Consider the following 25,741-nt stretch of genomic DNA (forward strand, 5'->3'; position numbering starts at 1 on the left):
CTGCAGATAGACAATGACTTGCCAATTTCAAAAACATTTCCATTGAAACATACTGAAAACAAAACAGAGAATTGTGCCTTGCTGTGGCATGGCCCAGGCTACCACCCGAAGGCCCATGTTGGAAATATTTGGTCACCTTCAGGAAGTGGCTCCTGGTTGGAGGAAGTTAGGTCATAGGGACTGTGGCCTTGATATCTTTAAAGGGAAATTGGGACGCCAGGCTTGCTTTCCTCGTCTTTGTTTCCTGGTCACCATGAAGTGAGCATCTTGGTCCCACCATGCCCATCCCACCAAAACGTTGTGCCTTGTAACAGGCTGGTAGACTATGGAGCAAGACCTCTGTAACCATGAGGAAAAATGTACCTTCCTTCTTTATGGGTGTTTTCTGGGGCATTTTGTCACAAGCATGGAAAGCTAAGAGAGGCACTGTGTCTGTGAGTGAATCTTCATTACACTGAGTTTCCAGCTGTTTGTGTTCCTTGAGAAAGCGGGGTCTGGGTGGTGGTAGGGGGTAAGAAAGCAGGGTCTGAGTGGCGGTGGGGGGTAAGAAAGCAGGTCTGGGTGGCAGTGGGGGGTAAGAAAGCAGGGTCTGGGTGGCAGTGTGTAGTAAGAAAGCGCAGTTTGGTGGCGGTGGGGGGTGTCTGAAGCACATACTGTACCAGACTGGTCCGATGGTGGTGGTGGTGGGGGGGTGTCTGAAGCACATACTGTACCAGGCTTGCTTCTGTCTGATCCCCGTGACTCACAACAGGTTCTCTCCAGCGTCCTCACTGTAGCGTTGTCTGGAAAGTGTGACGAAGAAGTTCTTGGTCTCCTGCTGACATTTCCCAAGAGTGAAAAATCCTGGTTTGCCACAAGGGAACTCTGCAACCTGCCGGGCTCTCAGGTGTTCTCTCTGCTCCTGGCGATGGGCCAGAACCTGAACCTGAGGAACTTCATTTACAAAGTAAGGACTGCGCCAGGCAGGGGCACAACAGGGGTGCTGCTTCCATGACTGTGCTAACTAAGCACTGGCACTGGGTGCGCAGTTGTCTGCATCCTCAGACTGCAAACACAAGGGAGCTTGGTGCCTTATCTGAAAGGGTGTGAGGTGTGGAACCTAAGCATAATCTTCCATCTCCATTAGGTTTCTGTTGCTGTGGCCAGGGCCATGAACAGAAGCAAGCTAGGTACGGGCAGGGTTTCTTTCACTTGGCACTTTCACGACCCCGAAGGAAGTCAAGGCAGGAACAGAGACCATGGAGGAGTGCTGCTTACTTACTGGCTTGCTCCCCATAGCATGCTCAGCTTGCTTTACTTAGAGCACCCAGGACAACTAGCCCAGAAGTAGCGCTACCCACAGTAAGTAAGCCCCCCTGCATCAATAGCTACTTAAAGAAAATGCTCCCAAGGCTTACCTACATGCCAATCTGATGGAGGATTGTTTTTCAAATTTGACTCCTCTTCTCAGATATGTCTAGGATTGTGCCAAGTTGTCAAAAACCAACCTGAGCATTTTCTATATGCTTTCACTTCTCTACACCAAGCATAACACCCAAGAGCTGATAAATGCTCATTTTTACTGCATTTCCTTTTGAATAATGACAAGAAAAATATCTGCACATGTGTACTATACATATGTAAAAATACTTTTGACCTCCATACTGCTTAAATCTAGGGACAGCTCGTGGACTTCTATGCTAGCTGCAGCATGGACCATTGATGAGGGATTCTGTGGTAGCCTCAGTCACTTGGGGCCAGGTCGTGTTGGCTGAACCTGGAAATGGGATCTCAACTAGATCTTGTAAAATAAAGGAGACTCTAGAAGAGCTTCTATTGTGTCCATGGGGTCAGGTCCATCGAGGCATTGAGCACAGCCAGGTAGTGAAGAGGAGTCACCAGAAAGAAATGTTGCCAGTCCCAGTCAGATTTCCCTGCTTGCTAAGAGAGCATCCTGAGCGTCTGAGGAAGCAGGGCTGGGCCTCCTTCATTCCTAAGCTGCCAAGGCAGGTGCTGTGTATACCATGCCATGGCCCTCGCCTTCTTCATCACCACGATCGGAGTTATCGGCCCTGTGTGTTTACATGTGCCCAGTTTTACCAGGGAAGCTGTGGGAAGGCAAAGAAGAGAGGGCAATACAGCAGCTCCCTGTTCCTATGGGTGCCAGCTCTTTAGCTGCCCTACAGCACTCCTCTACAAAGCAGGAAAAGTCTGGAAGAGGAGGAGGGTAACATCCTTGGAGAAGAAGGGACAGGTGGGAAGTGGGTGGAGCTGGCTCAGCCCCCTTCCCACCCCCAACACCAGATCCCAGCCTTGCTTCTTATCCTCAGCCACCCTAGAAGGCTTTCCTCATTTCACACAGGAACCTTTACTTAAATCTCCAGCACCCTCTCCCCATGTCTTCCTCAGCATTGCACTGTTTTCTCCTGAGGAGGTGTCGCATCTGCCATCAGAGAACTCCAGCTCTGCAGCAGGGCAAGGTGGCGGCTGCTGCTCTGTGTTCAGGAGGTCAGGCTTGGTCCAGAAGAGAGTAGATTTGCTCTTCTAGCCTTTGTGATTTCCTTCCCTCCTGTCAGTCTAGAAAACCTCCAGCAAAAGTTCATCTACCTGGCCACAGCACGTCCTCACGTCCATATATACACAGTCTCCAAGAACACCTTTTTCTTGTTTTAGAATAAGTGGCTTTAAAGTCTCAAGGAGGATAAACATTCTGAAATTACCTCCATATTTTACAGATTCTCTCCATTGGTGTAACTTTTTTGATATTTCCAGCTGACCTGTCAAGGAGCTTATCCCTTCATTTGCTCATCCTAGCCTCCTCTTTCAATTTTACCTTATACCTTGGAGGAGCTAGCTACCAGTCTATCCATTAGCCCATTTTAATGCCTCATCCAGCATTCCCATAAAGGCCTTTCAATGTTTCTAAAGGCCAAGAACTACTTGGACAAGGGCCATCAGCTCTACTAAGAGTTCTTTGAAGAACCTGACATTAGATTGAATCCTGTTTCCAGGGCCATAACAAAGGTGACACTACCATTAATAACAATAGCTCACTTTATCAGGCTCCTTCCTCATACACAAATGTATGAGAGGTTGCTCATATGTGACATCACTTGGAGATGGGAGGGTGTTCTGTGATGCTCAGGCACACGCATTGCCCCTGAGATTCAAGTACAGCTTCAAGACCCAGGAACTGTCTGTCTCACTTGCTGACAGAGAATCCCAGAAGCCTTTGCAGAAGTAGGCTCTGTGTGTTAACACCACCCATACTGGAATCCCACTCACTTCTTCCCACAAACCCAGGTCCTTGAGGGGGATCACTTCTAAATGACAACTCTAAGTAGAAAGGGGAATAGGGCAGTGACAAAATCATCATCCCTCTCCTGGTCCTGCGGTCTCTGCTTTCTTAGAGTGCTGAGAAGGCGAGCATTAGCAGAGCACATTGGGAAGTATTAACTGTAGAGCCGGCAGAACCCAGAGAACAAAATTAGGAAGCAGTGACCACTAGACTCCTTGGCCCGGTCAGGAGATCTGAAAATTCAGGATGCGGATGAGCTGCAGAGGGAGAGGACTTGCTCCGATGTTTCTCACCTGTGGGCAGAGGGTTGCCTGCTAAGTTGTCTCAAGACAGCCAAAAGAGCCTCATTGTATAATTGTAATTGCAGCAATATTGCAGATGCTGCAAGGCAGAAAAGATTCCAAGTTCCTGCAATGTACACTCTGTAGCTGGAGATATAAAGACAAGGGGCGAGGCATGTCATGTGCCAGATGACTTGAGCACAAGTAGGTTTCTAAGGACACCTTTACTGGTCTAGTTCGAAGCTCTGAACTTTTCTTACTGGTGGACTCCAGGAAGCTTTTTATCTTTCTGGGCCTCCACTTGCTCATGCATTACCCCAGGGTGCTAGGAGCACCGTGATGGAGTGTACCTGAGAGTCAGACAAAAAAAAAAAAAAAAAAAAAAAAAAAAAAAAAAAAAAAGTTTTATTTTGAGCCTCTTCTCAAATTTCTACATTAGTAATCTAAAAAATATGAAGTAATATTTTGAAAGTAATTCAAATTCTAACAATTCGTTGCTGGTTTACAATTTAACAATGCTGCTATAATTTAATGTGCTCTGCAAAACACAGTTATGTCTACCCCAACACAGAATTTTTATAGAGTGTAACAAATACGCCTTTGAGGTTCAAGATAGAATAAAATCAAGAGACCAAGTTTTCATTGCTGAAGAGATGCTTTTGAGAGTGGAAATAGTATTGATTATTCTGTTTTTCTTTTTTTTTCCTGTCCTGTAAGACTCTGGTACCTTCTGAAGCAAGCGCCCTGCTCAAGTCCCTATTGGATGTGATTTCCAGCCTCAGCTCCATCCTTGTCAGAGCCCAGCATGCCCTTGAATACCTCCCCGAGTTTCTTCATACATTTAAAATAGCTGCCTTACTGGATATGCCAGACTTCCAACAGGTGTGTTTGATCTCCACGCGATGGGGAAATGTTTCAGCTTGTTCTCTTTGTCTTCGTTCTCTTTTCCCTTTGTTTCTCTTCCATCAGCTATAACTTAATAAGACCACAGTGTATATGGACAAGGAGGCAACAACATGTTAGTAAGGCCTGTCATTGCCCCAAAATCTTCATGGAAAGTACTGTTGGTCTATGTCCCACAAATGTGGAGGCTGCAATAGTTCATGCTTTGTCAATGAAATAAAAATCTTCTAAGTCAATTATTAGCGCGAACGAGATTTCAAGGGTCTATTTAACTTAATTCCGAGAGCAAATTGCTTTCAAGAACCTTAGAATATTTATTTACATATAAATAATTGGCTTACAAATTGCAGATCATTTTCTCCTAATGCAAACACAGTCTTGAATTAGGTTAGTGGTTTGATATTAGTTTTTGCTTGAAGTCTTTCTGCTTGGAATTGAACCAACTAGGAATGGGTAAAGTGAATAGGATATTGTGGGGCTGGGGGGCGGGCGGAGGGAAGAGGGCAGGGTTGTCAATAATGATGTTCCAAGAATCCTTGTAAATAGTATATCCATGTACTCATCAGTTGATAGTTAATTTGACTAGAGTCAAGAATCAGTATTAGCAGTGTGAACACATGCAAACACTATTAACTTATTTGAGATAGTCATATTATTTGATGGATTATTACTGGATAAACAAGGAGGTATGTGGACGTCTGTCTGTGGATGTGTATGTATCCATGCATATGTGTAAATGCAATCATATGAGTATATTTGTAAATGGTTGTGTGTGCGACTCTGAGTGTGGGTGCGAATGCATACATGAATAGGTATGAGTGTTTGTGAATGTGAGTGTGCATGGATGTGTGTGAAAATAATTGTGACTGTGAGTGTTTGAGTGTATGTAAATGTATATAACTGTGTTATATGAATGTGTGAGTACACAAATGTGAGAGTATGTGAGTGTGAATATGTATGAATGTGTATGTTAATGTGTCTTAATGAGTGTGTGCAAATGTGTGTGTGTGTGTGTGTGTGTGTGTGATTTTTCTTTTCTACCATGTATTTGCCAGAAAAAATTCATGGTAGTGATTCTAGTGGTTTCTCACCAACAGGACAGATTCAAGCAGAGTCTATTCTTTCTTTTGTGTATCCAATCAAATATGGGACTGTGCTTCCAGCAGTCGGAGAAAACAGTGTGACATCCTAAGTAACTGGCAGCTGCTTTTCTTGTCCTCAGGTTCCACAGAACGGCCAAGCCAGAAGCTCAGCTTTCTCCTCTTTCCAGTCTGTGATGAAGCTTCTCTGTAAGGACCAGGCATCCTTCCTCAGCAGCTCTAACATGTTTGTCAATTTACCCAGAGTTAACGAACTCTTGGAGGATGACAAAGAGAAGTTCAACATTCCTCATGACTCAAGTAAGGCAAGAGCCACCTATGTCGGCTGGTGTGTAGGGTAACACCTGGGCCTTCAGGGCAGTAATGATCTTTTTGGCTGACCTCTGTGGCACATGGTGGCACTGAGTGCCGCCATGATAGATCCCAGTAGACTTTTCCTAGTCCCTTGACCACAGGCCAATCTTCCCAGCTGTGTCTCCAAAAGCTGAGTCTAAAACATTTGATTCACTTGAAACCCCAGCCCCTTTAGTACCCTAGGGTAAACAATGTTGATGACGGTTTTATGGATCATTTGGCAGTAAGCCAGCATATCCCTTAGCTGATGAATAATTTGTATTACTGTCAAATATTGTGAGCAGTTTGGTAGTGAAGACATATAGTAGGGTTATTTAATTTTAATATGTTTTTGTTTCTTGTTTCTCTAATACTGGTTTCTTTTTATGATTTTCATTTGGGTATCTTGACTGATTATCCTTCTTTCATCCAGGTACCCTTCATCCATCCATCCATCCAACCAACCATCCAACCATCATTCCATCCATCCATCCATCCATCCATCCATCCATCCATCTATCCATCCATTCATCCATCATCTCATCCATTCATCTATCCAGTCAGTTGGTTAACACTGAGGGCCAATCTTTGTTGAACCCTTTCTGCATTTTTTCCCTAAATGGTTATCACAGAAACCGTTAGAGAACAATGCAAGCCTCACTCTCCAGAGGACATGTCAGAAGCCCCGAGAGCATTACACTACTTACCTGAGTTTGCTCAGTTCGCGAGTCACTGGTGACTCTTGGATTCAAGTTTCTTGCTCTATGCATATCATGATTATTCCTAAGATTAGAACTGCTCCCATATCTATTAAGTTTGTAATTTAAAGAACAAGTTATGAAAAATAGACTAACCTCTCCAGTCAATGATCCAAGTGTTAATATGTAGTTATATGGTCAATTTATATTTTAGGGGGAAATTTTATTGTATTGTGATAAAAGAATGTTTTCTGTTCATGATATTTTGGAAAGATGAAGTTAACACAACAATCAAAACAGTTCTCATCATTCCACATGAATCATGGCATGAAGATGAGATAACACTGATCTTTCACAGCTCATGTTGGGTATAGGAGCTGGTTATTACCATTTAACAAATGTTGTAATACCAATCATTACAGTGAAGTATTACCTAGGGATTTAGACAACTTAAGTAGACTTGTTATTGAAATTAATTAGCTTTCTAGTAAGAGACATCCTAAGGAATTGTTTGAGTCAGCATAGTATGATTTAATATACTAAACATAGCGATTATGATAGTTTTGTATGGATTATCAGATAGAATCCAGGAACGACTTGTCATGGTGACTACATAAGGAAAAGGTTTTTCTACTGTCAACATTATGATTATTAAAGTAAGAATATTTTTGTTAAAGCTACATTAAAAATAATCCCTAATTTCATTGTTAAGTGTCTGTGCATCACTACTGTAGACAACCACCTGGAAGATGGGGTCTTGATGTATTCTAGGGGACAAAACTGCTAAGTCAGGTACATGAAAAATTTGCCACCTTACTCCAGGTTAGAGCCATTTCATTGGAAATTAAGGCCTAGTGGATGTGTATGTCAGTTCCATTATTAACTGGACACTTTACCAGGATCACCTGCTAACCTTTCCCCCTCTTTTAATTCTGGCAGCACCATTTTGTTTGAAGCTTTATCAGGAAATTCTACAGTCTCCAAATGGTGCACTGGTATGGTCTTTCCTAAAACCTGTATTGCATGGAAAAATACTGTATACACCAAACTCTCCAGAGATTAATGAGGTCATTCAAAAGGTAAGTTGAAACAAATAACATCTTTATAGGCCGTACAGCACACCATATCAGGAAGAAATCTTTACATATGCATTGGGATTAATATATTCACTGTATTACACAACATTCTTTATGCTGATTCCAGTTCATTGTATCTTGACATTACCTTGTCACTCTCACTGTTACATGTGGATTTGCTGAGCAATTAGCTTAAAGAATGCTCTGGAGGAAGGGAGGGTTACCTAGAATCACTAATGCATTTTAATATCAGCATTTGAGGACAATTACAAAGAGGACAGCTTCAGGTCAGGTAAGGGGGCAGAGTTGCAGGAAAACTTTGGGAATGAATTGAATCCATTTTACTTGATGCATCTGATACTGAAGAGAGAGTTCAGAGACACACAGGCTGGCCTCCTACATCGTTTCGGTGGGTGATGTCTTTCAAGTGGACCATGAGGTTTTATGCGACCTTATGGAGAATAAGGTGAGATGAAAAGATCACAAGAATCCCTAAGAAGGAGTTCTCAGATTGTGTAGTTTTGTTCACTTACCTTTTAATATATTGTGTAGTTTCTCTATTCTCATTACTAGAAGATCTCCTATTAATATTTGCATAAAAGTGTGTTCCCCTGGGGGATTTTCTTATATTTATTTGTAAATGATTATGCTATCTTTTCCTGGGGTCTTTTCTTGTCTCCAAAGGGTTGTGAGGCTGTTGGCCTCATGGAGGGTCACTTTCCCAAGGACACAGGAACAATTTGATCTTATCCTCAAATACAGAAGACCCTGCACCATGAACGACAAACTCCAAGCTTCAAATATTAGCAGTAACTTAAACATGCTATGTGGTCATAGAACCGATGAGTTAGTTATTTTTGGTCGAATACACTTTCAAGAGAACTAGGTTTCTTTCCCTTGTGACTTTGGTGGGACATCACAGCAAGTCTCCTGGGTCCCTAACATCTACCACTTAGCCCAGTGGTTGTGCAGCCCTCAGCACTTTCTCTGTAGTATTTATAAACTTATTATTTTTTAACTTTAAAATGCCCTGTAGGAGGGATGTTTGCCAAAAGTCTAACCTCCTGTGATGGAATGCTAGCTACCTAGATACTTGATTTTGGCCTCTATTGCTACTGCATCTGCCCGATGCGCTGCTCAGGGCCCTCATTCTGGCATTACACTTGCAAGAGATGCTCCCAACAGCACTCTAGCCAAAGCATGCCAGGAGATGCCCCATGTGTATGGAATTTAATAAGGTCTCTCATAGTTCAGGAATTTCATTGCAAATGTCTCTATCTCAGCTTTATTTTGTAAAAAAGACTATGGACTTTTATAATGGCGTATGTTGATGTCACTCATTTATATTTATGTCATAATATATGCTGTGTTGTGGTTTTCAATGATGCCATCCTCTTAAGTATGGAAGAGAAGGCAAACTGCTGAGGCAACTAGAAATAGTACAGTGTGAAATGCTGTTGAATTAATGTGTTGTTCTATACCTGCTCTAGCTCTTAAATAATGAGACGGAGATCTGTTACATTTATAATAAGCTTTAAAGCCCTATAGCTGGGCAGATTCTCACCTGTTCTAACCCGTATATGCTAACCTGGCCTACTTGACAGCCACATACCCTGTCACCAGTACTCTAGTCTTTCCTTAGCTGCCTCTGCCCAACTTTGTCCTTATAGCCACTCCCCCATGGCTGTTTGGCTATTTATTGACCAGTCAGAGATGATGGAGAATGATTTTTACACAACATTGAGACAGGAGATTCTTCAGCAGTAATGATAATTCCAGAATATGTTAGCATTTACCTTATTGTGGGTTCAGCAACTAACAATTGAATATATATAGAAACACCTTAATACAATGTGAATGAAAGACACCTCTACAAAATGTAGCAGCCATTGTTGTAGAAGGTCAGACCCCTGGACACAGGGCTGGAGAGGGGACACATATTACATCAATATTCTGAGAATCAGGGTGTCAAAAGGACCAGACAAGATCTCACTGGTTCTTGCTTGGCCTCTGGTTCAGGTTTAGAGGTAGTGATAAAAGTGGATGTCTGCTCTGCTTGTTTACATGTCGTCAGACTGTGACCTGTCTTGTGCTACCTATTTAATGTCACCAGAGACCATGCACTGTCTTATGTTCACACTCATAAAACTGACTTAAGGCCATTGTCCCTCGGATAAATTATTCTTGCAGTCAACTATGGCCATTTAGTTTCATGAAAATTGGTTCTGGTCTTTAAACACACGGCCACATATTCCACGCAGCAGAGAGATGCTTGCTGCAATGCCATCTGAGCTGTTGCATGATTGGAGCTGTAAATGGGAGACATTCTCCCCACTGAAGTATTTCAGCCAGTGACGGGCCATGCAATTGGTGGTGGCCTTATAACGTTATAACGGAGCTGAGATTTTCCTGCTGCCCTTTGGTGACGTAGCCATCATCAAGTCATTGCACAATGCATTTCTCATGTATTTGTGATAATGCTGGTGCATTGTAGAAAATAGAGCCCATAGACTTGTGTACAGTGCACTATATTTGATAATGATATATAATTATGCTACTGTCCTGTGTGTTCGGTGTACTCTATGTTTATTATTATTTTAGAGTGGCTTCTGTGTGTGAAAACACTTTGCTATAATACAGTAGTAGGCTATGTTCTGGCTGCAGCAGCCCCATACATCTTGTGCTAACTGTGTCTCTTGATTCACTTGTATCATTTAGGTTCATATCGATGTACTTTAAACTGTGTGCACAACATGAAGTGGACAGTTTTCAGAGTGACCCTTGACCAGTGATGGACAGCTATGGGTGGTGCTTTGTCTCAGCTTCTTTGCTATTCCTTATAAGGGTAGGAACATAGGAAACTACCATTTTTACAGGAAAAAATATTATCGCAGTTTGGTAATTTTCTATGGTTCAACTTGTGAAATGGAGGTTGACACCAAGGATTGCAATCTACCAGTCGGGAAATATGTGCCAGTTGGGAAGGCAGGGTTTAAGCACTCCTTTGCCAAATTTTGTGTGGCCTCAGGCTTACTGCTTCTCTTAAAAGAACTCATTTCCTCCATCTGAAAAATGAGATCTGGATGCCCATCACATGTGTCATTCAAATCCTTTGACCAGGCCAGGGCAGGGCACAGTCCCCCTCCCCCGTGTCTTCTGCAGAGCTAGCAGGAGGCAAGGGGACAACAAGAACCTGTGCTGACTTAGTGGAATGCACTGAAATATGAAGGTTTTGTTTCAAGGCCAGCTGGAGGAGGTGGCGGCAGTGCTGTTCATACTGTTTCCTTAATTAAAATGTTTCTGTAGACTCGAGCCAAGTGTTCTCTTCTGTTTGGTCACAAGAGGCCTCCTGGGCCAGAGAACCAAGAATGTCTTTTTCATTCTGGCAGGCATTTCCTCAGAGGTCATGAAAGTAGATATTAGACCTGTCTATTTCTTTGGGCCTAGTGGCCTGTGACTGAGCAGATTTCTGCAGACAAAGGACATCTGTAGGGAAGAACAAGGGGACTGATGGGTGGTGGCCCTTTTCCAGTTCTCCCTGCAGTCCAAGAAATTTCTATATTAGGATTTGTGCTGGGAGCCGGAGCCAAAGAGTGAAAACCACGTGGGTCCCAGAAAACTGGACCCACCTGAAACTGGTTACTTCATGATGATAATGTAGAATCTACCTTATAAAAGTAGACATTAGACAAAAGGATTAGTATTCCTGCACAACCTTCTCTCTTCTGATTCCTGTGGCTTTGCAATTCTGTCACCTCCTAAAACGACTGAAGTGGTCTTCTTGGTGTGCTGATGTGGTCGTGACATAGAGGATTTTGTGGCCCTTTCTTATCACTTATTACCTTTTTCTGAGTACCATGTCCATTTTGTCATTATCCAAATAATAGGTAATAGGAAGAGACTAAGAATATAAAAAGCTAGTCAAGTTTGGTATGGATGATTATTACTATATAAAGAGCATGGGAGTGAGAGAGGATTGGTCAGTAATAGAAAGAGAACACTGGAGACTGCAGTAATGGCAGGGAATGGGAGAAGTGCCCACCCTTAGGGCTGGAAAAGAACACACCCTAGTGGAAGGCACCTCTCTTGCCTGAGGAGTTCCAGATTGCACTGGAGGGAGCACAGCTGGATGGCAGTGAAAGGCAGAGGTGTCTGTGCATCTACACTCTGGAGTATCAGAAGTGTGCACGCTTACCATTGTGACAATTGCCAAAGGAGAAAGTACAGTGTCCATCCTCAGGTGTGTTTGATTGCACAGTTGGTGTTTTATCCAACGTTTTCCTGCTAAGTTTCAGTGTTCTCTTCATGAATTCCCATGTAAATAGAGATCAGTTTCTACTCTCAGTGTAAGTGGCCACAGTGTGGAGACACAATCAGAGAGGCAGGTCAGAGGAGGACAAAGGCTTCCTGTGCACAGACTAGCTTCAAGCTTCGGAGTTGAAATATCAGACTATGATGTGGAGAAGCCTCGTCTTTCTTCTGATTTGCTGAGTGTATCTGAGTGAAAGAGGATGGCAAATGGACCATGTTACTGTTCTCATACTTCTGGAAGTCTGACATGAGTAATTTTATTGTCTCAGATGTAAAATTACTGTTCATTGAATACTTACTTTAAAAGATTTGAGTGTGAGAATGGACACTCCCAAACACTTTCTTGCCTATTTCTCACAAAACCCCCAAGCACAATTAAGCTCATTTTATTAATTCAAAATAATAAATGTTTGGGGGAATCAGCATTTTCAAGTGTATTAGCTATTAAATAAAAATCCGTGGTTCAAAGTGAAGTTTGGGTCCAGCACTGCTGGGGTTCTTTTTATTGTCCAATCTTTGATGCTAGGCACCCAACAGGAAGGATCCTGTATATACAATCTGCACCTCAACAGTTGGAGTACTTGTTATATATATATATATATATATATATATATATATATATATATATATATATATATAATGTAATGCTAGATGTGACCTTCCACCCTAACTGTCTTTAGAAGCTCGTCCCTCAGAGGGAGAGAATGAATTACACAGGTTAAAGGTGAACACAAGTCATTGCTGTTCTTTTTTAAAAATATATTTTATTAATTTATCCATATTACATCTCAATGGTTATCCCATCCCTGTATCCTCCCATTCCTTCCTCTCTCCCATTTCCCCTTAGTCCCCTCCCCTATGACTGTTCTTATCATTTCATAGTCATATAGCCTGACAAAGAAGTGATGAGTAGCTATGAAGAAGCTGGTTTTGATACTTACCAATGGTGGAATATGCCAGAGAGTAGACATTGCCCAGGGCTGGGCTAGGGCCAGGAGAAGCTGCACGGACTGTTAATATGTTCAGGGCAGTGTTTGAAGGAAGCACACAAGACTCCCAGGCAGGCTGAGGTGGTTCCCAGGGATTCCTGTGGAAGAAATGGATTCATAGAACTCTGCGTTCTGACTGTGAGCATCTCAACAGAGATTTGAGAGCAAGTTCTCAGTGGCTCAGCCTAGGGCAAGGTTTCAGGTGGGTGAAAACGTCCAACACGGAGTCATTTACTGAAACTCAGCAGTGTTGCCCAGGGTAAAATAATTACATGTTATGGAAAGGCTGGTTGGACTCAAAGCTCTGTAAAATACCACGTCTCTAAGGAAGCAGTATCCAAAGGCCTAAGGATGTGTTTTTTCTGTGGGACTAGATAATACACAAGTCAGTAGAGATGAATGGATAGTGCTCCTTTGTAGATCCTAAATGTGTTCGGGCTTCTGCCATTATACCTTTAGATCCGATTGTACCAGTTAATATTCATAGCCACAGAATGGAACCATGAAACCAACCAACTGTCAGCCATGTCACCCACCATGAGAGATGGGTTTACTACTCTGTCCACTATACAAATATATCACCTCTATCAAATAGACCATTTGCTCAAGGATTGCTAGCCAGGACTTGAACTCATGATCTTGGAACCAACAGCTTTCTTGGAGTTATCTGGTCATTCAGTCCCCATTGAAGGAAAGCATGCCAACCCATGCCTTCTGTCTGGAAGGGTCAAAGTCCATGCTGGTTCTGTTTGTGGGACTGTAGACTTTCTTCCTGTCAGAGACCTCACATAGCCTGTGTGGAGATAATCTATGTGAACTGAAGAATGAAACTTGGTTCAGCACCAACCTTGTAGGCACTGGGTCAAAACTTCCAGAATTTCATCTCCTGGTTTATTTTTCTTACACATTTAAGCAAAGTAAAACTTCGGATATAAGGTTTTCATGGGACAATTATCACAACAAAGCTTTAGGCATAGCTACATAGAAAATCCCTAGCAAGATACCAAAGCATCCATGACCTTTACAATAAGAATGTGTTCTATTGACTGATAAACAGAGTTCAGGCTAAGATCCAAGGAAGGATTTGTAATGAATATAAGGATAGATTCCATTAGTGGAAGATGAAAAGTACATGGGTCCTCTTGCATAAACATGAGTTCTATTCACTGAGAGACTAAACTCAGGATATTGGGGGATTCAGGAAGACTGACTCTGTAGAATAGCAAAAAGATCGCCAGGTTGTCAGACTCCAGCCTTCCAGGTGACCAGGCCTCATTTACTTCGTTCCATTAAAGAAAATAGGCCTGTGTGCTTGACAAGTCTGGTTGCTCCAATGCTTTCTTTAAGCTGAGCCTTCCACATCTTCCCCACCACCCTACCATTCCAAATCCATCCATCCATCCATCTATCCATCCATCCATCCATCCATCCATCCATTTATGTGTCCACCTATTTATCTGCCCGTCCATCCATCTAACCGTAAATCCATCTGTCCAACTTCATTCTAACATGAAGTAGGCTGAGTAGAAACTGGGGAGGGGGTGCTTCTTTTTGCCAGTGAAGGCAGAAAGATACTTTAATTTGCTTTGAAAGCTCCAGTTTTCTATTACTAAAATTCCTCACTCTCCATGGAATGGTAAAGACATAAATAGGAATATAGTAGGTACAACAAGAAAAAAATATAAGCACAGAGCTGTTATTTTATTCTATGACCTTGTCACCATGTAACTTCCCATTTATATTAAATGAATAATTACAAGAGAAAGTAAGCTGCAGTCAGACTGACTCCACTGTCAACTCAACTGAAGCAGTAAACTTATCTGCTGAATTTTATTCCATTGAAGACAGCTCTCCCTTCCTTTTTTCTTTCACTTTCTTTTCTTTCTTTGTCTTTTGTTCTTCCTTTTCTTTTTCTCAAATTAATTCATCTCTGTTCACTCTTCCTCCATATTCTCTCTTTATTTCCTTTCTTTCATACTTCTTTCCTCTAAAATTAGTTCAGCTCTGTTCTTTCTCTCTCCTTCCATACCCCCTAACTTTCTCCTTCTGTTCTGTCCATCTTTATTCAGTAGACAACTTCAACTGGACCTCTGAATCCTTTCAATACTCAGCTTTTGTCTTTGAGCTCACCGTGTGCTACGTGCACTGTCAGGAGTAACAGGAGAGTTGTCCCTTGACTTAAATTTCCAGGTCCTGACATTGCTGTGATTCAGTATTTTACCCAGTTATACCAATTTCCCTTCTTCCTGTGGGTGTGTCTACTTATGAGTATTTAGTTTTGGCAAGTTATCGCTGTGTAAGTTCATGTAGCTACCTCAGGTCAGAGAAGTAATGATCGCATTACTGCAAGGTCCCTGCTATTATCCTTTTGTACCTAGCCATATCATCCCCACCCATTTTTTATGAGTCCCTAGCCTGAAGACCCCTGATGTCTATTGCACTGTTACTTCTGAATTGTTAAAGAGGTGACATAATGTAATAGGTAAGTGCTAGGGACTCACTTATTTGTACTTAGCATAATTCCCTAAAATTTTATGTACAGTAATTTACTCATTTTTTCATTTTTGACTAATATTCCCTGGTAACATGTGGGCCACATCCTTCCATGGGTATGGTTCTTTGTCTTTTAACACCATTGATCAGATTAAGTGACATCTAAGTTACTACTTGTGTTTAGATTTCAGATTTTTATTTTTTTATTTTTTGTTTTTGTTTTTGTTTTTGTTTTTGTTTTTTTTTGCATTCCTATAGATTATTTAAACTGTCCGTTGAATTCTCTGTTTTAAATACATTGATTTCAGGGTCTTGTTCTTGGAAAAGAATATATTTATCATTTTTTATGTGTACCTCTTTTTACAGTGTTCTCAGTGGCGGTTATGTGAATTATAACACATATCCAGGCCAGTCTACATCAGTGTTGACGTTTACCACTCTAAGTCCCATGGGAAGCTGATTTTTGCCTAGGACATCTTACCCTCCAGTATTTGTTCTTTGACTTATGACCGCAAGAGTGTGCATGGAATTGGAATGCCCTGTTGTTTCACGCAGCCCAGGGGTCATCACAGTTTAGCACTGCCCCACATACTGGCTGTTTATCCTCATGATCACACGCTTGCTAGCAACTGTGGCGTCTTGCCACTCGGCCTCACAAAAGAGGGTTAGACTGCATATTGGCACCCTGAGGAAAGGTTTAAGGTTAGTTTCAAGCACAGTTGCTGTGGAACATCTAGATTTTTCATCATTGTTAAGTTAAAAAAAATCCTGTCCAGCCATCACAAGTATGGGGCCATGCACTGGCGCATGGGTGACCTACCAGTGTCTGTGACCCCCAAAGAAAAAGGACTATTTCTCCTGTAGACATCATCAACTGCCAATACCTCCTATGCCAGGGATGTGTCCTTATGTGCCTTTCATGCATCCTTGCTGGAATTTTGGGTAGCTTCATCTTGTGCAGGCCTTGGGCAGCCACCTACTGTTGCTCTGGGTTTGTGGGTAAAACAGCCCGGCCGTATCTAGTAGACAACACCACTTCTCAGCTCTCCTTCACATCTTCCAGCTCTTATATTCCTTCCATTCTCCCTCCCACCATATTCCCTGTGCCTGGGGTGGAGAGTGGGAGGTGTTGATGTGTTGATATAGTTCCACTTAGAAATGAGCACTCACTGACACTTAGTCTTAGCAATCTGACCAACTATGAGTCTTTATTGACCCTTCCCCACTGCAAAAACTAGCTTCTCTGACCAAGGCTGTGGGTACCACAGCATGGGTATAAGCAGAAACATTTAAAAGTCACTTTGATAGCACGAACATTTAGCAACATAACAATAGCAGATTCCCCACTGGTGGCTACCACCTTCATGACCATGGTTTTGGACCAGATTTACCATACCAGCCATGTAGAGTCGACCTCAAATCTGATGAGAAAGCATTTGGCTAATCCCATAATAGTTATATAGTAGCATAGCAGTGGGGCACATTTTGCCTGGCAGGTTGGGCTTATAACACACACAGTCCAGCCATGGGTAAGCCCACTGATGTACCTGATTCTCCAGCAACTTCTGATACTGAAACAACAGCAGGCAGAATGCTTCCTGTTAGTTTGCAATTGATTTCTCTAAGTCCTGCAGCCAAATGTCCCCACTTAAGTTTGAGCCGGGCTCTCCCTGCACCTGAAGCTCATTGATTTGGCTAGTCTGGCTGACCAGGATGCACCAGGGAGTTTCATGTCTTGGTGCCACAACTCCTATGATTTCAGGTGCACGTCTCCCCATAGCCAGCAGTTTATGTGAATTCAGGGGATCCAAGCTCAGGCCATTATGTTTATGAGGCAAGGGTTTTTCTAATTGAACATTTCCTGGTCCCTTTTTGTTTTGTTTTGCTTTTAACTCATAACATTTGAAGCGCATGCTCTTTCTGATAGGGAGCCTCATTAGATTGGTCACTGGTTTCAGATCCTTTCTATCAATATGACAGCGAGCATATTGCATATAGGTGAGGATTTCCTAGGGCTTCTTGGTAATTTTTCATTTTGTTTTTAGCATATATCTTATCAAAGATAAAAACAAGCATCGTACATCATACTGGCATTTTCTTAGTTGTTGATTGATAAAAGAGGGCCCAGCCCACTGTGGATGGGGCCATTCCTGCCCAAGTAGGCTTGGACTATCTAAGAAAGGTAACTGTGCAAGCCAGAGACAGCAAGCCATCACGTGTTCTTCCGTGGTCTCTAGTTCCTGCCCAGGCTTCTCTTGAAGGTGAACTGTAAGTTATAAGCCAAATAATCCTTTTCCTCCCCAAGTAGCAAACTAGGATTCAATATTTATGGTGTTTTCAATGATTGAGATAAATTCTAGTAGCTCAACAAATATTAAATAGCTGAGAATTGAGCTTCCCAGATTTTTACACATTATGTTATTTAGGCAGCAGAATCTCTCATTCTTCTGTTTCTGTAAGTCATTTTTTAAAATTTTAAAAAAATTTTCTTTTATTAATTTATTCTTGTTACATCTCAATGGTTATCCCATCCCTTATGTCCTCCCATTCCATCCTCCCTCCCATTTTCCCCTTACTCCCCTCCCCTATGACTGTGACTGAGAGGGACTTCTTCCCCCTGTATATGCTCATAGGGTATCAAGTCTCTTCTTGGTAGCCTGCTATCCTTCCTCTGAGTGCTACCAGGTTCCTCAAGACCCACCCCTTCCACTCCTTGGAATATACCCAGAAGATGCTCCAGTACACAACAAGAAAAATTGCTCAACCATATTCATAGCAGCCTTGTTCATAATAGCCAGAGCATGGAAACAGCATAAGTGTCCCTCAGTAGAAGAATGGATAAAGAAACTGTGGTACATATACACTATGGAATACTACTCAGCTATTAAAAACAAGGAATTCCTGAAATTTGTGGACAAATGGATTGAGCTAGAAATGATCATAATGAGTGAGTTAACCCAGAAGCAGAAAGACTCAAATGGTATATACTCACTTATATCTGGACACTAGTCCAAGGGGCATGTCCCATGAAAGTCTTCACTTACCAGGAAACTGGGACAGAGGGAAGGACATCCTATTGGGACTCTAGATGAGAGAAGGATGGGAGAATAGCAATGTAGAAAGATACAGAGGGTCCTAGAAACCTACAAGAAGAACATTATGATAGGCAGATTTGGGCCCAGGGGTCCGGCTCACACTATAAGTCGTTTATGCTTTACATTTATCTTGACTAATCTTTTCCTTCTTAGATATCATTTTTATGGTTTTTACTTATATAGCTTAAAATTATTTATTTGTTGAAATTATAATATAATTATATCATTTCCTCTCCTTCCACCTCCTCCTTCCACCCCTTACTAACTACCTCCACACCCCACTTTGCAATCTTTCAAATTAGCAAAGTTTTAGTAAAAGCCTGTGGGCTGGGAAAAGCAAGACTATCACCTGATTGCCTTATTATTTGATTAATTTATTAAATGCATGATTGACTTTTACTTTTCAGTTTAATAACAAATGTATTTGGATCTGAACTTTGGTTATACGCAATACATTTAACATTTTTTATTTAATTAATTTATTCAGATTACATCTCAATTGTTATCCCCTCACTTATATCTTCCCGTTCCTCCCTCCCTCCCTTTTTCCATCCTTTCTCCCCTAGGTGTGTGAGAGGAGACCTTCCCCACCATATGGTCACAGCCAATCAAGTCTCATCCTGGTAGCCTGCCTATCCTTAATCTGAGTGCCAAAAGGCCTCTCCACCAAGGGGAAGTGGTCAAATATAGGGCACCAGAGTTCATGCCAGAGTCAGTCCCCACTCTCCAAACAATTTGGAGAATATCTGGTCCATTGGCTAGATCTGAATGGTGTTCAATATTTTCTGCATGTATTGTCCTTGGTCAGTACAATAGTTTGAGCAGACCACCCTGGGTCCAGATCCACCCATCATGATGTTCTTGTAGGTTTCTAGGATCCTCTGGATCCTTCTATTTCCCCATCTTCCTATACTTGTCTCACTTAGAGTCCCAATAGGAAGTCCCCGTATCTATCCTAACTTCCAGGTAAGTGAAGACTTTCATAGGACACCCCTTTTGGGTTAGTGTCCAATTATAAATGAGTATGTACCATGTGAGTCTTTCTGCTTCTGGGTTAACTCACTCAGGATGATAATTTCTAGTTCCATCCATTTGCTAGCAAATTTCAGGATTTCCTTGTTTTTAATATTTGAGTAGTATTTCAGAGTGTAAATGTACTACAATTTATTTATCCATTCTATGACTGAGGGACATTTAGGTTATTTCCAGTTCTGGCTATTACGAATAAGGTTGCTATGAACATACTTGAGCACATGTCCTTGTTGTGTGGTGGAGCATCTTCTGGGTATATTCCAAGGAGTGGAATAGCTGGGTCTTGAGGTAGCCCTATTTCCAGTTTTCTGAAAAAACAGCAGATTGATTTCCAAAGTGGTTGTTACAAGTTTGCACTCCCACCTGTAGCGCCCTCGCCACCGCGGTACTGAGTCAAAGGCAAGGGACTGCGGATTTAACACACACACATACACACACAATAACACAGTGGGTCCTTCATATTAAGAGAGTAGCGGCAGCAGCAGCAGCAGCTTCAACAACCTTTATTCAGTGTTCAAAGAGCCTTCTTATAGGCAGCAAAACAGGAATGCCACTGACAGGTGAAATCCCTCAAGAGGTGATTGCGCACAGGAGGAAAAGTCCCGAGGAGGGGTGGGGTGCGTTCTCAGAGCAATAAACATGACCAGCTGACCAACATAAACACAGACGCGGAAGCTGCTAGAAACAGGACGTGAAACAGCAAGACAGGCAGGCAGCCCAGTCGGTCCTGATTCCTACACCCACCAGCAATAAAGGAGTGTTCCCCTTTTTCCACATCCTTGTCAGCATGTGATGTCACTTCAGTTTTTTATCTTTGCCATTCTAATGGGTGTAAGATGGAATATCAGAGTTGTTTTGATTTGCATTTCTCTGATGACTAAGGGCTTTGAGCCTTTCTTTAAGTGTTTCTCAGCCATTCGATATTCCTCTGTTGAGAATTCTGTTTAATTCTGAGCCCCATTTCTTAACTGTGTTATTGGGTTTGGTGGTGTTTAATTTCTTGATCTCTTTATATATTTTGGATATTAGACCTTTGTCAGATGTAGGGTTGCTTTTCCCAGTCTGTAGGCTGTTGCTTTGTTCTGTTGACGGTGTCTTCTGTCTTACAGAAAATTCTCAGACTCATGAGGTCCCATTTATTAATTGTTGACGTGGGCTGTTGGAATTCCGTTCAGGAAGTTGTCCCCTGTGCCAATGAGTTCCAGGCTCTTCCCCAATTTTTCTTCTAACAGATTTAGTGTCTCTGGTTTTATGTTGAGGTCTTTAATCCAAGTGGACTTGAGTTTTGTGCATGGTGATAAATATGCATCTACTTGCATTTTTCTATATGTAGACATCCAGTTAGACCAGCACCATTTGCTGAAGATGCTGTCCTTTTCCCATTGAGTAGATTTGGCTTCTTTGTCAAAAATCAAGTGCACATATGTGTGTGGATTTACTTCTGGTTCCATTGATCAACCATCCTATTGTCATGCCAGTACCATGTTGTTTTATTACTGTTGCTCTGTAGTACAGCTTCAGATTGGGTATGGGGATTCCTTTGGAGGACCTTTTATTGTAAAGGATTGTTTTTAGCTATTCTGGGTTTTTTTTTTTTTTCATATGAAGTTGAGAATTGATCTTTCAATGTCTTTAAAATTTTTGTAGGTATTTTGATAGGGATTGCATTGAATCTGTAAATTGCTTTTGCTAAGATGGCCATTTAAAAAAAATTTTTATTAATTTATTTTTCTTACAACTCAATGGTTATCCCATCCCTTGTATCCTCCCATTCTTCCCTCCCTCCCATTTTCCCCTTATTCCCCTCCCCTATGACTGTTCCTGAGGGGGATTTCCTCCCCCTGTATATGCTCATAGGGTATCAAGTCTCTTCTTGGTAACCTGCTATCCTTCCTCTGAGTGCTACTAGGTCTCCCCCTCCAGGGGACATAGTCAAATATGGGGTACCAGAGTTTGTGTGAAAGCCATATCCCACTCTCCACTCAAGTGTGGAGACTGTTCTGACCATTGGCTAGATCTGGGTAGGGGTTTAAAGTTTACTGCCTGTATTGACCTTGGCTGGTGCCTTAGTTTGAGCGGGACCCCTGGGCCCAAATCTGCCTATCATAATGTTCTAATTGTAGGTTTCTAGGATCCTCTGGATCCTTCTACTTTGCCATTCTCCCATACTACTCTCATCTAGAGTCCCAATAGGATGTCCTCCCCTCTGTCCCAGTTTCCTGGTAAGTGAAGGCTTTCGTGGGACATGCCCCTTGGGCTAGTATGCAGATATAAGTGAGTATATACCATTTAAGTCTTTCTTGGATCCTTCTACTTTGCTATTCTCCCATGCTTCTCTCATCTAGACTCCCAGTAGGATGTCCTCCCCTCTGTCCCAGTTTCCTGGTAAGTGAAGGCTTTCATGGCCATTTTTACTATGTTAATTCTCCCGATCCACGAACAAAGGAGATCTTTCCATCTTCTGATGTCATCTTCAATCTCCTTCTTCAGAGATTTGAAGTTTTTTTTCAACAAGTCTTTCATTTGCTTGGTTAGAGTTACTCCTAGATATTTTATATTGCTTGTGGCTATCATGAAGGGTGTAGTTCTCCTAGTTTCTTCCTCTGCAGGGTTGTCATTTGTATATACAAAAGCTACTGTCTTTTTTGAGTTAATTTGTATCCAGCCATTTTGCTGAAGGTATTTATTAGGTGTAGGAGTTCTTTGGTGGAATTTTGGGGGTCACATATGTACCCCATCATATCATCTACAAATAGGGATACTTTGACTTCCTCCTTTCCCATTTTGATCTTCTTGGTCTCCTTTTGTTGTCTTATTGCTCTAGCTAGAACTACAAGAACTATAATGAAGAGATATGGAGAAAGTGGGCAGCCTTGCCTGGTGCCCTATTTTAAAGGAATTTCCTTGAATATCTCTCCATTTAATTTGACATTGGCTATTGGCTTGCTGTATATAGCCTTTGTTATGTTGAGGAAAGTGCCTTGTATCCCTGATCTCTCCAAAACTTTAAACATGAATGGGTGTTGGGTTTTGTTAAATGCTTTTTCTGCATCGCAGGAGATGATCATGTGGTTTTTTTCTTGAAGTTTGTTTATATGGTGGATTACATTGATGGATTTCTGTATATTAAACCATCCCTACATGCCTGGAATGAAGCCCACCTGGTTGTGGTGAATGATATCTCTGATGTATTCTGATATTCGGTTTGCTAGTATTTTATTGAGTATTTTTGCATCAATGTTCCTAAGAGAAATTGGTCTGAAATTCTCTTTCTTTGTTGGGTCTTTGTGAGGTTTAGTTATCAAAGTGAATGTGGCCTCATAGATTAAGTTTGGTAATGTTCCATCCATTTCTATCTTTTGGAGTACTTTGAAGAGTATTGGTATTAGCTTTTCTTTGAAGGTCTGGTAGAATTCTGTGCTAAAACCATCTAGCTGTGGGCCTTTTTTGGTTGAGAGACTTTTTCTGTAGGAAAAAATGCAACCATTTAATTTGTTTACCTGATCTTGATTCAATTTTGGCAAGTGGATTTGATAAAAAAATTGTCCATTTCCCTTAGATTTTCAAATTTTGTGGCATATATGCCTTTGAAGTAGGATCTTGTGATTCTTTGTATTTCTTCAGTGTCTGCTGTTATGTCTCCCTCTTCATTTCTGATTTTGTTAGTTTAGATAGTGTCTCTCTGCCTTTTTGTTAGTTTTGCTACTTTATTAATTTCAGCCGTGAGTTTGATTATTTCCAGATGGCTACTTCTGTTGGGCGTTTCTGCTTCTTTTTTTCGTAGGGCTTCCAGATGTGTTGTCACATTGCCTATATGAAATGTTTCCAATTTCTTTATGAAGGCATTTAGTGCTATGAATTTTCCTCTTAGCACTGCTTTCAATGTTCCCACAAATTTGGATATGTTTTTCCTTCGTTTTCATTGACTTTCAGGAAGTCCTTCATTTCTTCCCTGACCCAAGTCATTAAATAGTCATTAAGTAGATAGTTGTGAAGTTTCCATGTGTGTTTGGCTTTTTGTTATTTCTGTTGTTGTTGAAGTCCAGCTTTAAACCATGGTGATTTGATAGGACACAAGGTATTATTTCAATCTTCTTGTATCTGTTGAGGCTTGCTTTGTGACCTACTATATGATCAATTTTGGAGAAGGTTCCATGAGGTGCTGAGAAGAAGGAATAATCCTTTGTATTTGGGTGAAAAGTTCTGTAAATATCAGTTAGATCCATTTGATTCATGACATTGGTTACTGTCAATATTTCTCGGTTTAGTTTCTGTTTCAGTGACCTATCCTTTGGTGAAAGTGGGTTGTTGAAGTCTCCCACTATTAATGTGTAGGGATCAATGTGTGGTTTAAGCTTTGTTAATAGTTCTTTTACAAATGGGTGCCCTTGTATTGGGAGTGTAGATGTTCCGACTTGTGATGTCATCTTGGTTGATGTTACCTTTGATGAGTATGAAGTGTCCTTCCTCATCTCTTTTGATTAATTTTGGTTGAAAGTCTGTTTTATTAGATATTAAAATGGTTACAGGAGTTTGCTTCTTGTGTCCATTTGCTTGGAATATCTTTTTCTAGCCTTTTGCCCTGAGGTAATTTCTATCCTTGTGGCTGATACGTGTTTCTTGAATGCAGAAGAATGTTGAGTCTTGTTTATGCATCCATTCAGTTAATCTTAGTGTTTTTATTGGAGAATTGAGGCCATTGATGCTGAGAGTTATTAATGACCAGTGACTGTTAAGTCTCTTGATTTTGATGTTGGTTGCAGTAGAGTGTTTATATGGTTATGTTTTGCAACAGTAAAGTTATCTGTTTTCTGTGTTATTTTGGTTGTAGTTTGTCACATTGGGTTAGAGTTTTCCTTCTAGTAATTTCCGTAGGTCTAGATTTTTGGATAGGTAGTGTTTGAATTTGTTTTTGTCATGGAATATCTTGTTTTCTCCATCAATGGTTAGTGAAAGTTTCACTGGGTATAGTAGTCGGGATTGGCATGTGTGGTCCCTTAGGGTATACAGGACCTCTGGCCAGGCCTTTCTGACTTTTATGGTCTCTGATGAAAAGTCGGGTGTAATTCTGATAGGTTTTCCAGTATACATTACCTGGCCTTTTTCTCTTGCTGCTTTTAGTATTTTTCTTTGTTCTGTACATTTTGTGTTTTGATTATTATGTGACAGGAAGATTTTCTTTTCTGGTCTATTCTATTTGGTGTTCTGTAGGCCTTTTGTATATTTATATGCATCTTCTTTAAATTGGGGAAATTTTCTTCTATGATTTTGTTGAAAATATTTTCTGGGCCTTGGACTCGGGCATCTTCTCTTTCCTCGATGCCTATTATCCTCAGGTTTTATCTTTTCATGGTGTCCTTGATTTCTTGGATGTTTTATGTCAGGAATATTTCAGATTTAGCATTTTCTTTGATGGTTGCTTCAAGTTCTACAATTGTATTTTCTAGTCCCAAGATTCATTCCTCCATCTCTTGAATTCTGTTAGAGAAGTTTACCGCTGTATTGTTTGCTTTCTTCTCTAAGTTCTCTCGGTCACAGTCATTGTGGAGGAATATCTTGAGTGGATGTAACAACTGTCAATAAAGCACTGTTTAGACAATTGGCTGGGCAGAAGGACAGGAAGTGGAAGGCAGGACTTCCTGGAGGGGGGGCAGAGTGGAGAGGACAGCTGAGAGAGGGAAAAGGAGGATGGTTGACAGTGGAGGAGGACGGGGGAGAAAAATGGCCCAAGGATTACCATAGTGGCAAGTGCTTGGGGTATATGTACATTATGAGTTTTAGAGCAGTTTACGAGTAGATTTGTATCAGTTTAGATTCTGCCCTGCATAGTGCTGGCAGCTTTAAAGTAGGTTTCAGATTCTGTGTCAGTTATTAACCATCTTAGGCCAAACTGATACATTTTACTGTAACAACTGTCTTTCTTCTGTCTGCTTTTATTATTGTTTCCATTTTCATCTTCAGATCTTGAAATGATTTTTCCCTCATCTGATTGTATTTTCCTGAATTTCTTCTAATGCCTCTCTATAGGCCTCTTTAGTATATTCAGTCTGTTTGGCTGCATCTTTCTGCATTTGTTTGCAAATTTTCTTTGTTTCCTCCATTATCATCTTCATTACTAAGGATCTGAGGTCATTCTCTTGAGCTTCATTTGTG

General features: G+C 41.3%; 1 protein-coding gene across 1 annotated transcript in view; it reads left to right on the top strand.

Moving 5' to 3' along the window:
• Abca13 (ATP binding cassette subfamily A member 13) overlaps positions 1 to 25,741 on the top strand; it is a 403,635-nt gene that overhangs the window by 95,816 nt on the left and 282,078 nt on the right. Inside the window, exons 23-26 of the mRNA XM_051164717.1 lie at positions 752 to 946; positions 4,276 to 4,440; positions 5,684 to 5,861; positions 7,532 to 7,671. Of these exons, the coding sequence (XP_051020674.1) occupies positions 752 to 946; positions 4,276 to 4,440; positions 5,684 to 5,861; positions 7,532 to 7,671 (678 nt within the window). The remainder of the gene's footprint in view (positions 1 to 751; positions 947 to 4,275; positions 4,441 to 5,683; positions 5,862 to 7,531; positions 7,672 to 25,741) is intronic.

This window comes from Acomys russatus, chromosome 22 (assembly GCF_903995435.1).
Source record: "Acomys russatus chromosome 22, mAcoRus1.1, whole genome shotgun sequence".
NCBI classification, from domain to species: Eukaryota; Metazoa; Chordata; class Mammalia; order Rodentia; family Muridae; genus Acomys; species Acomys russatus.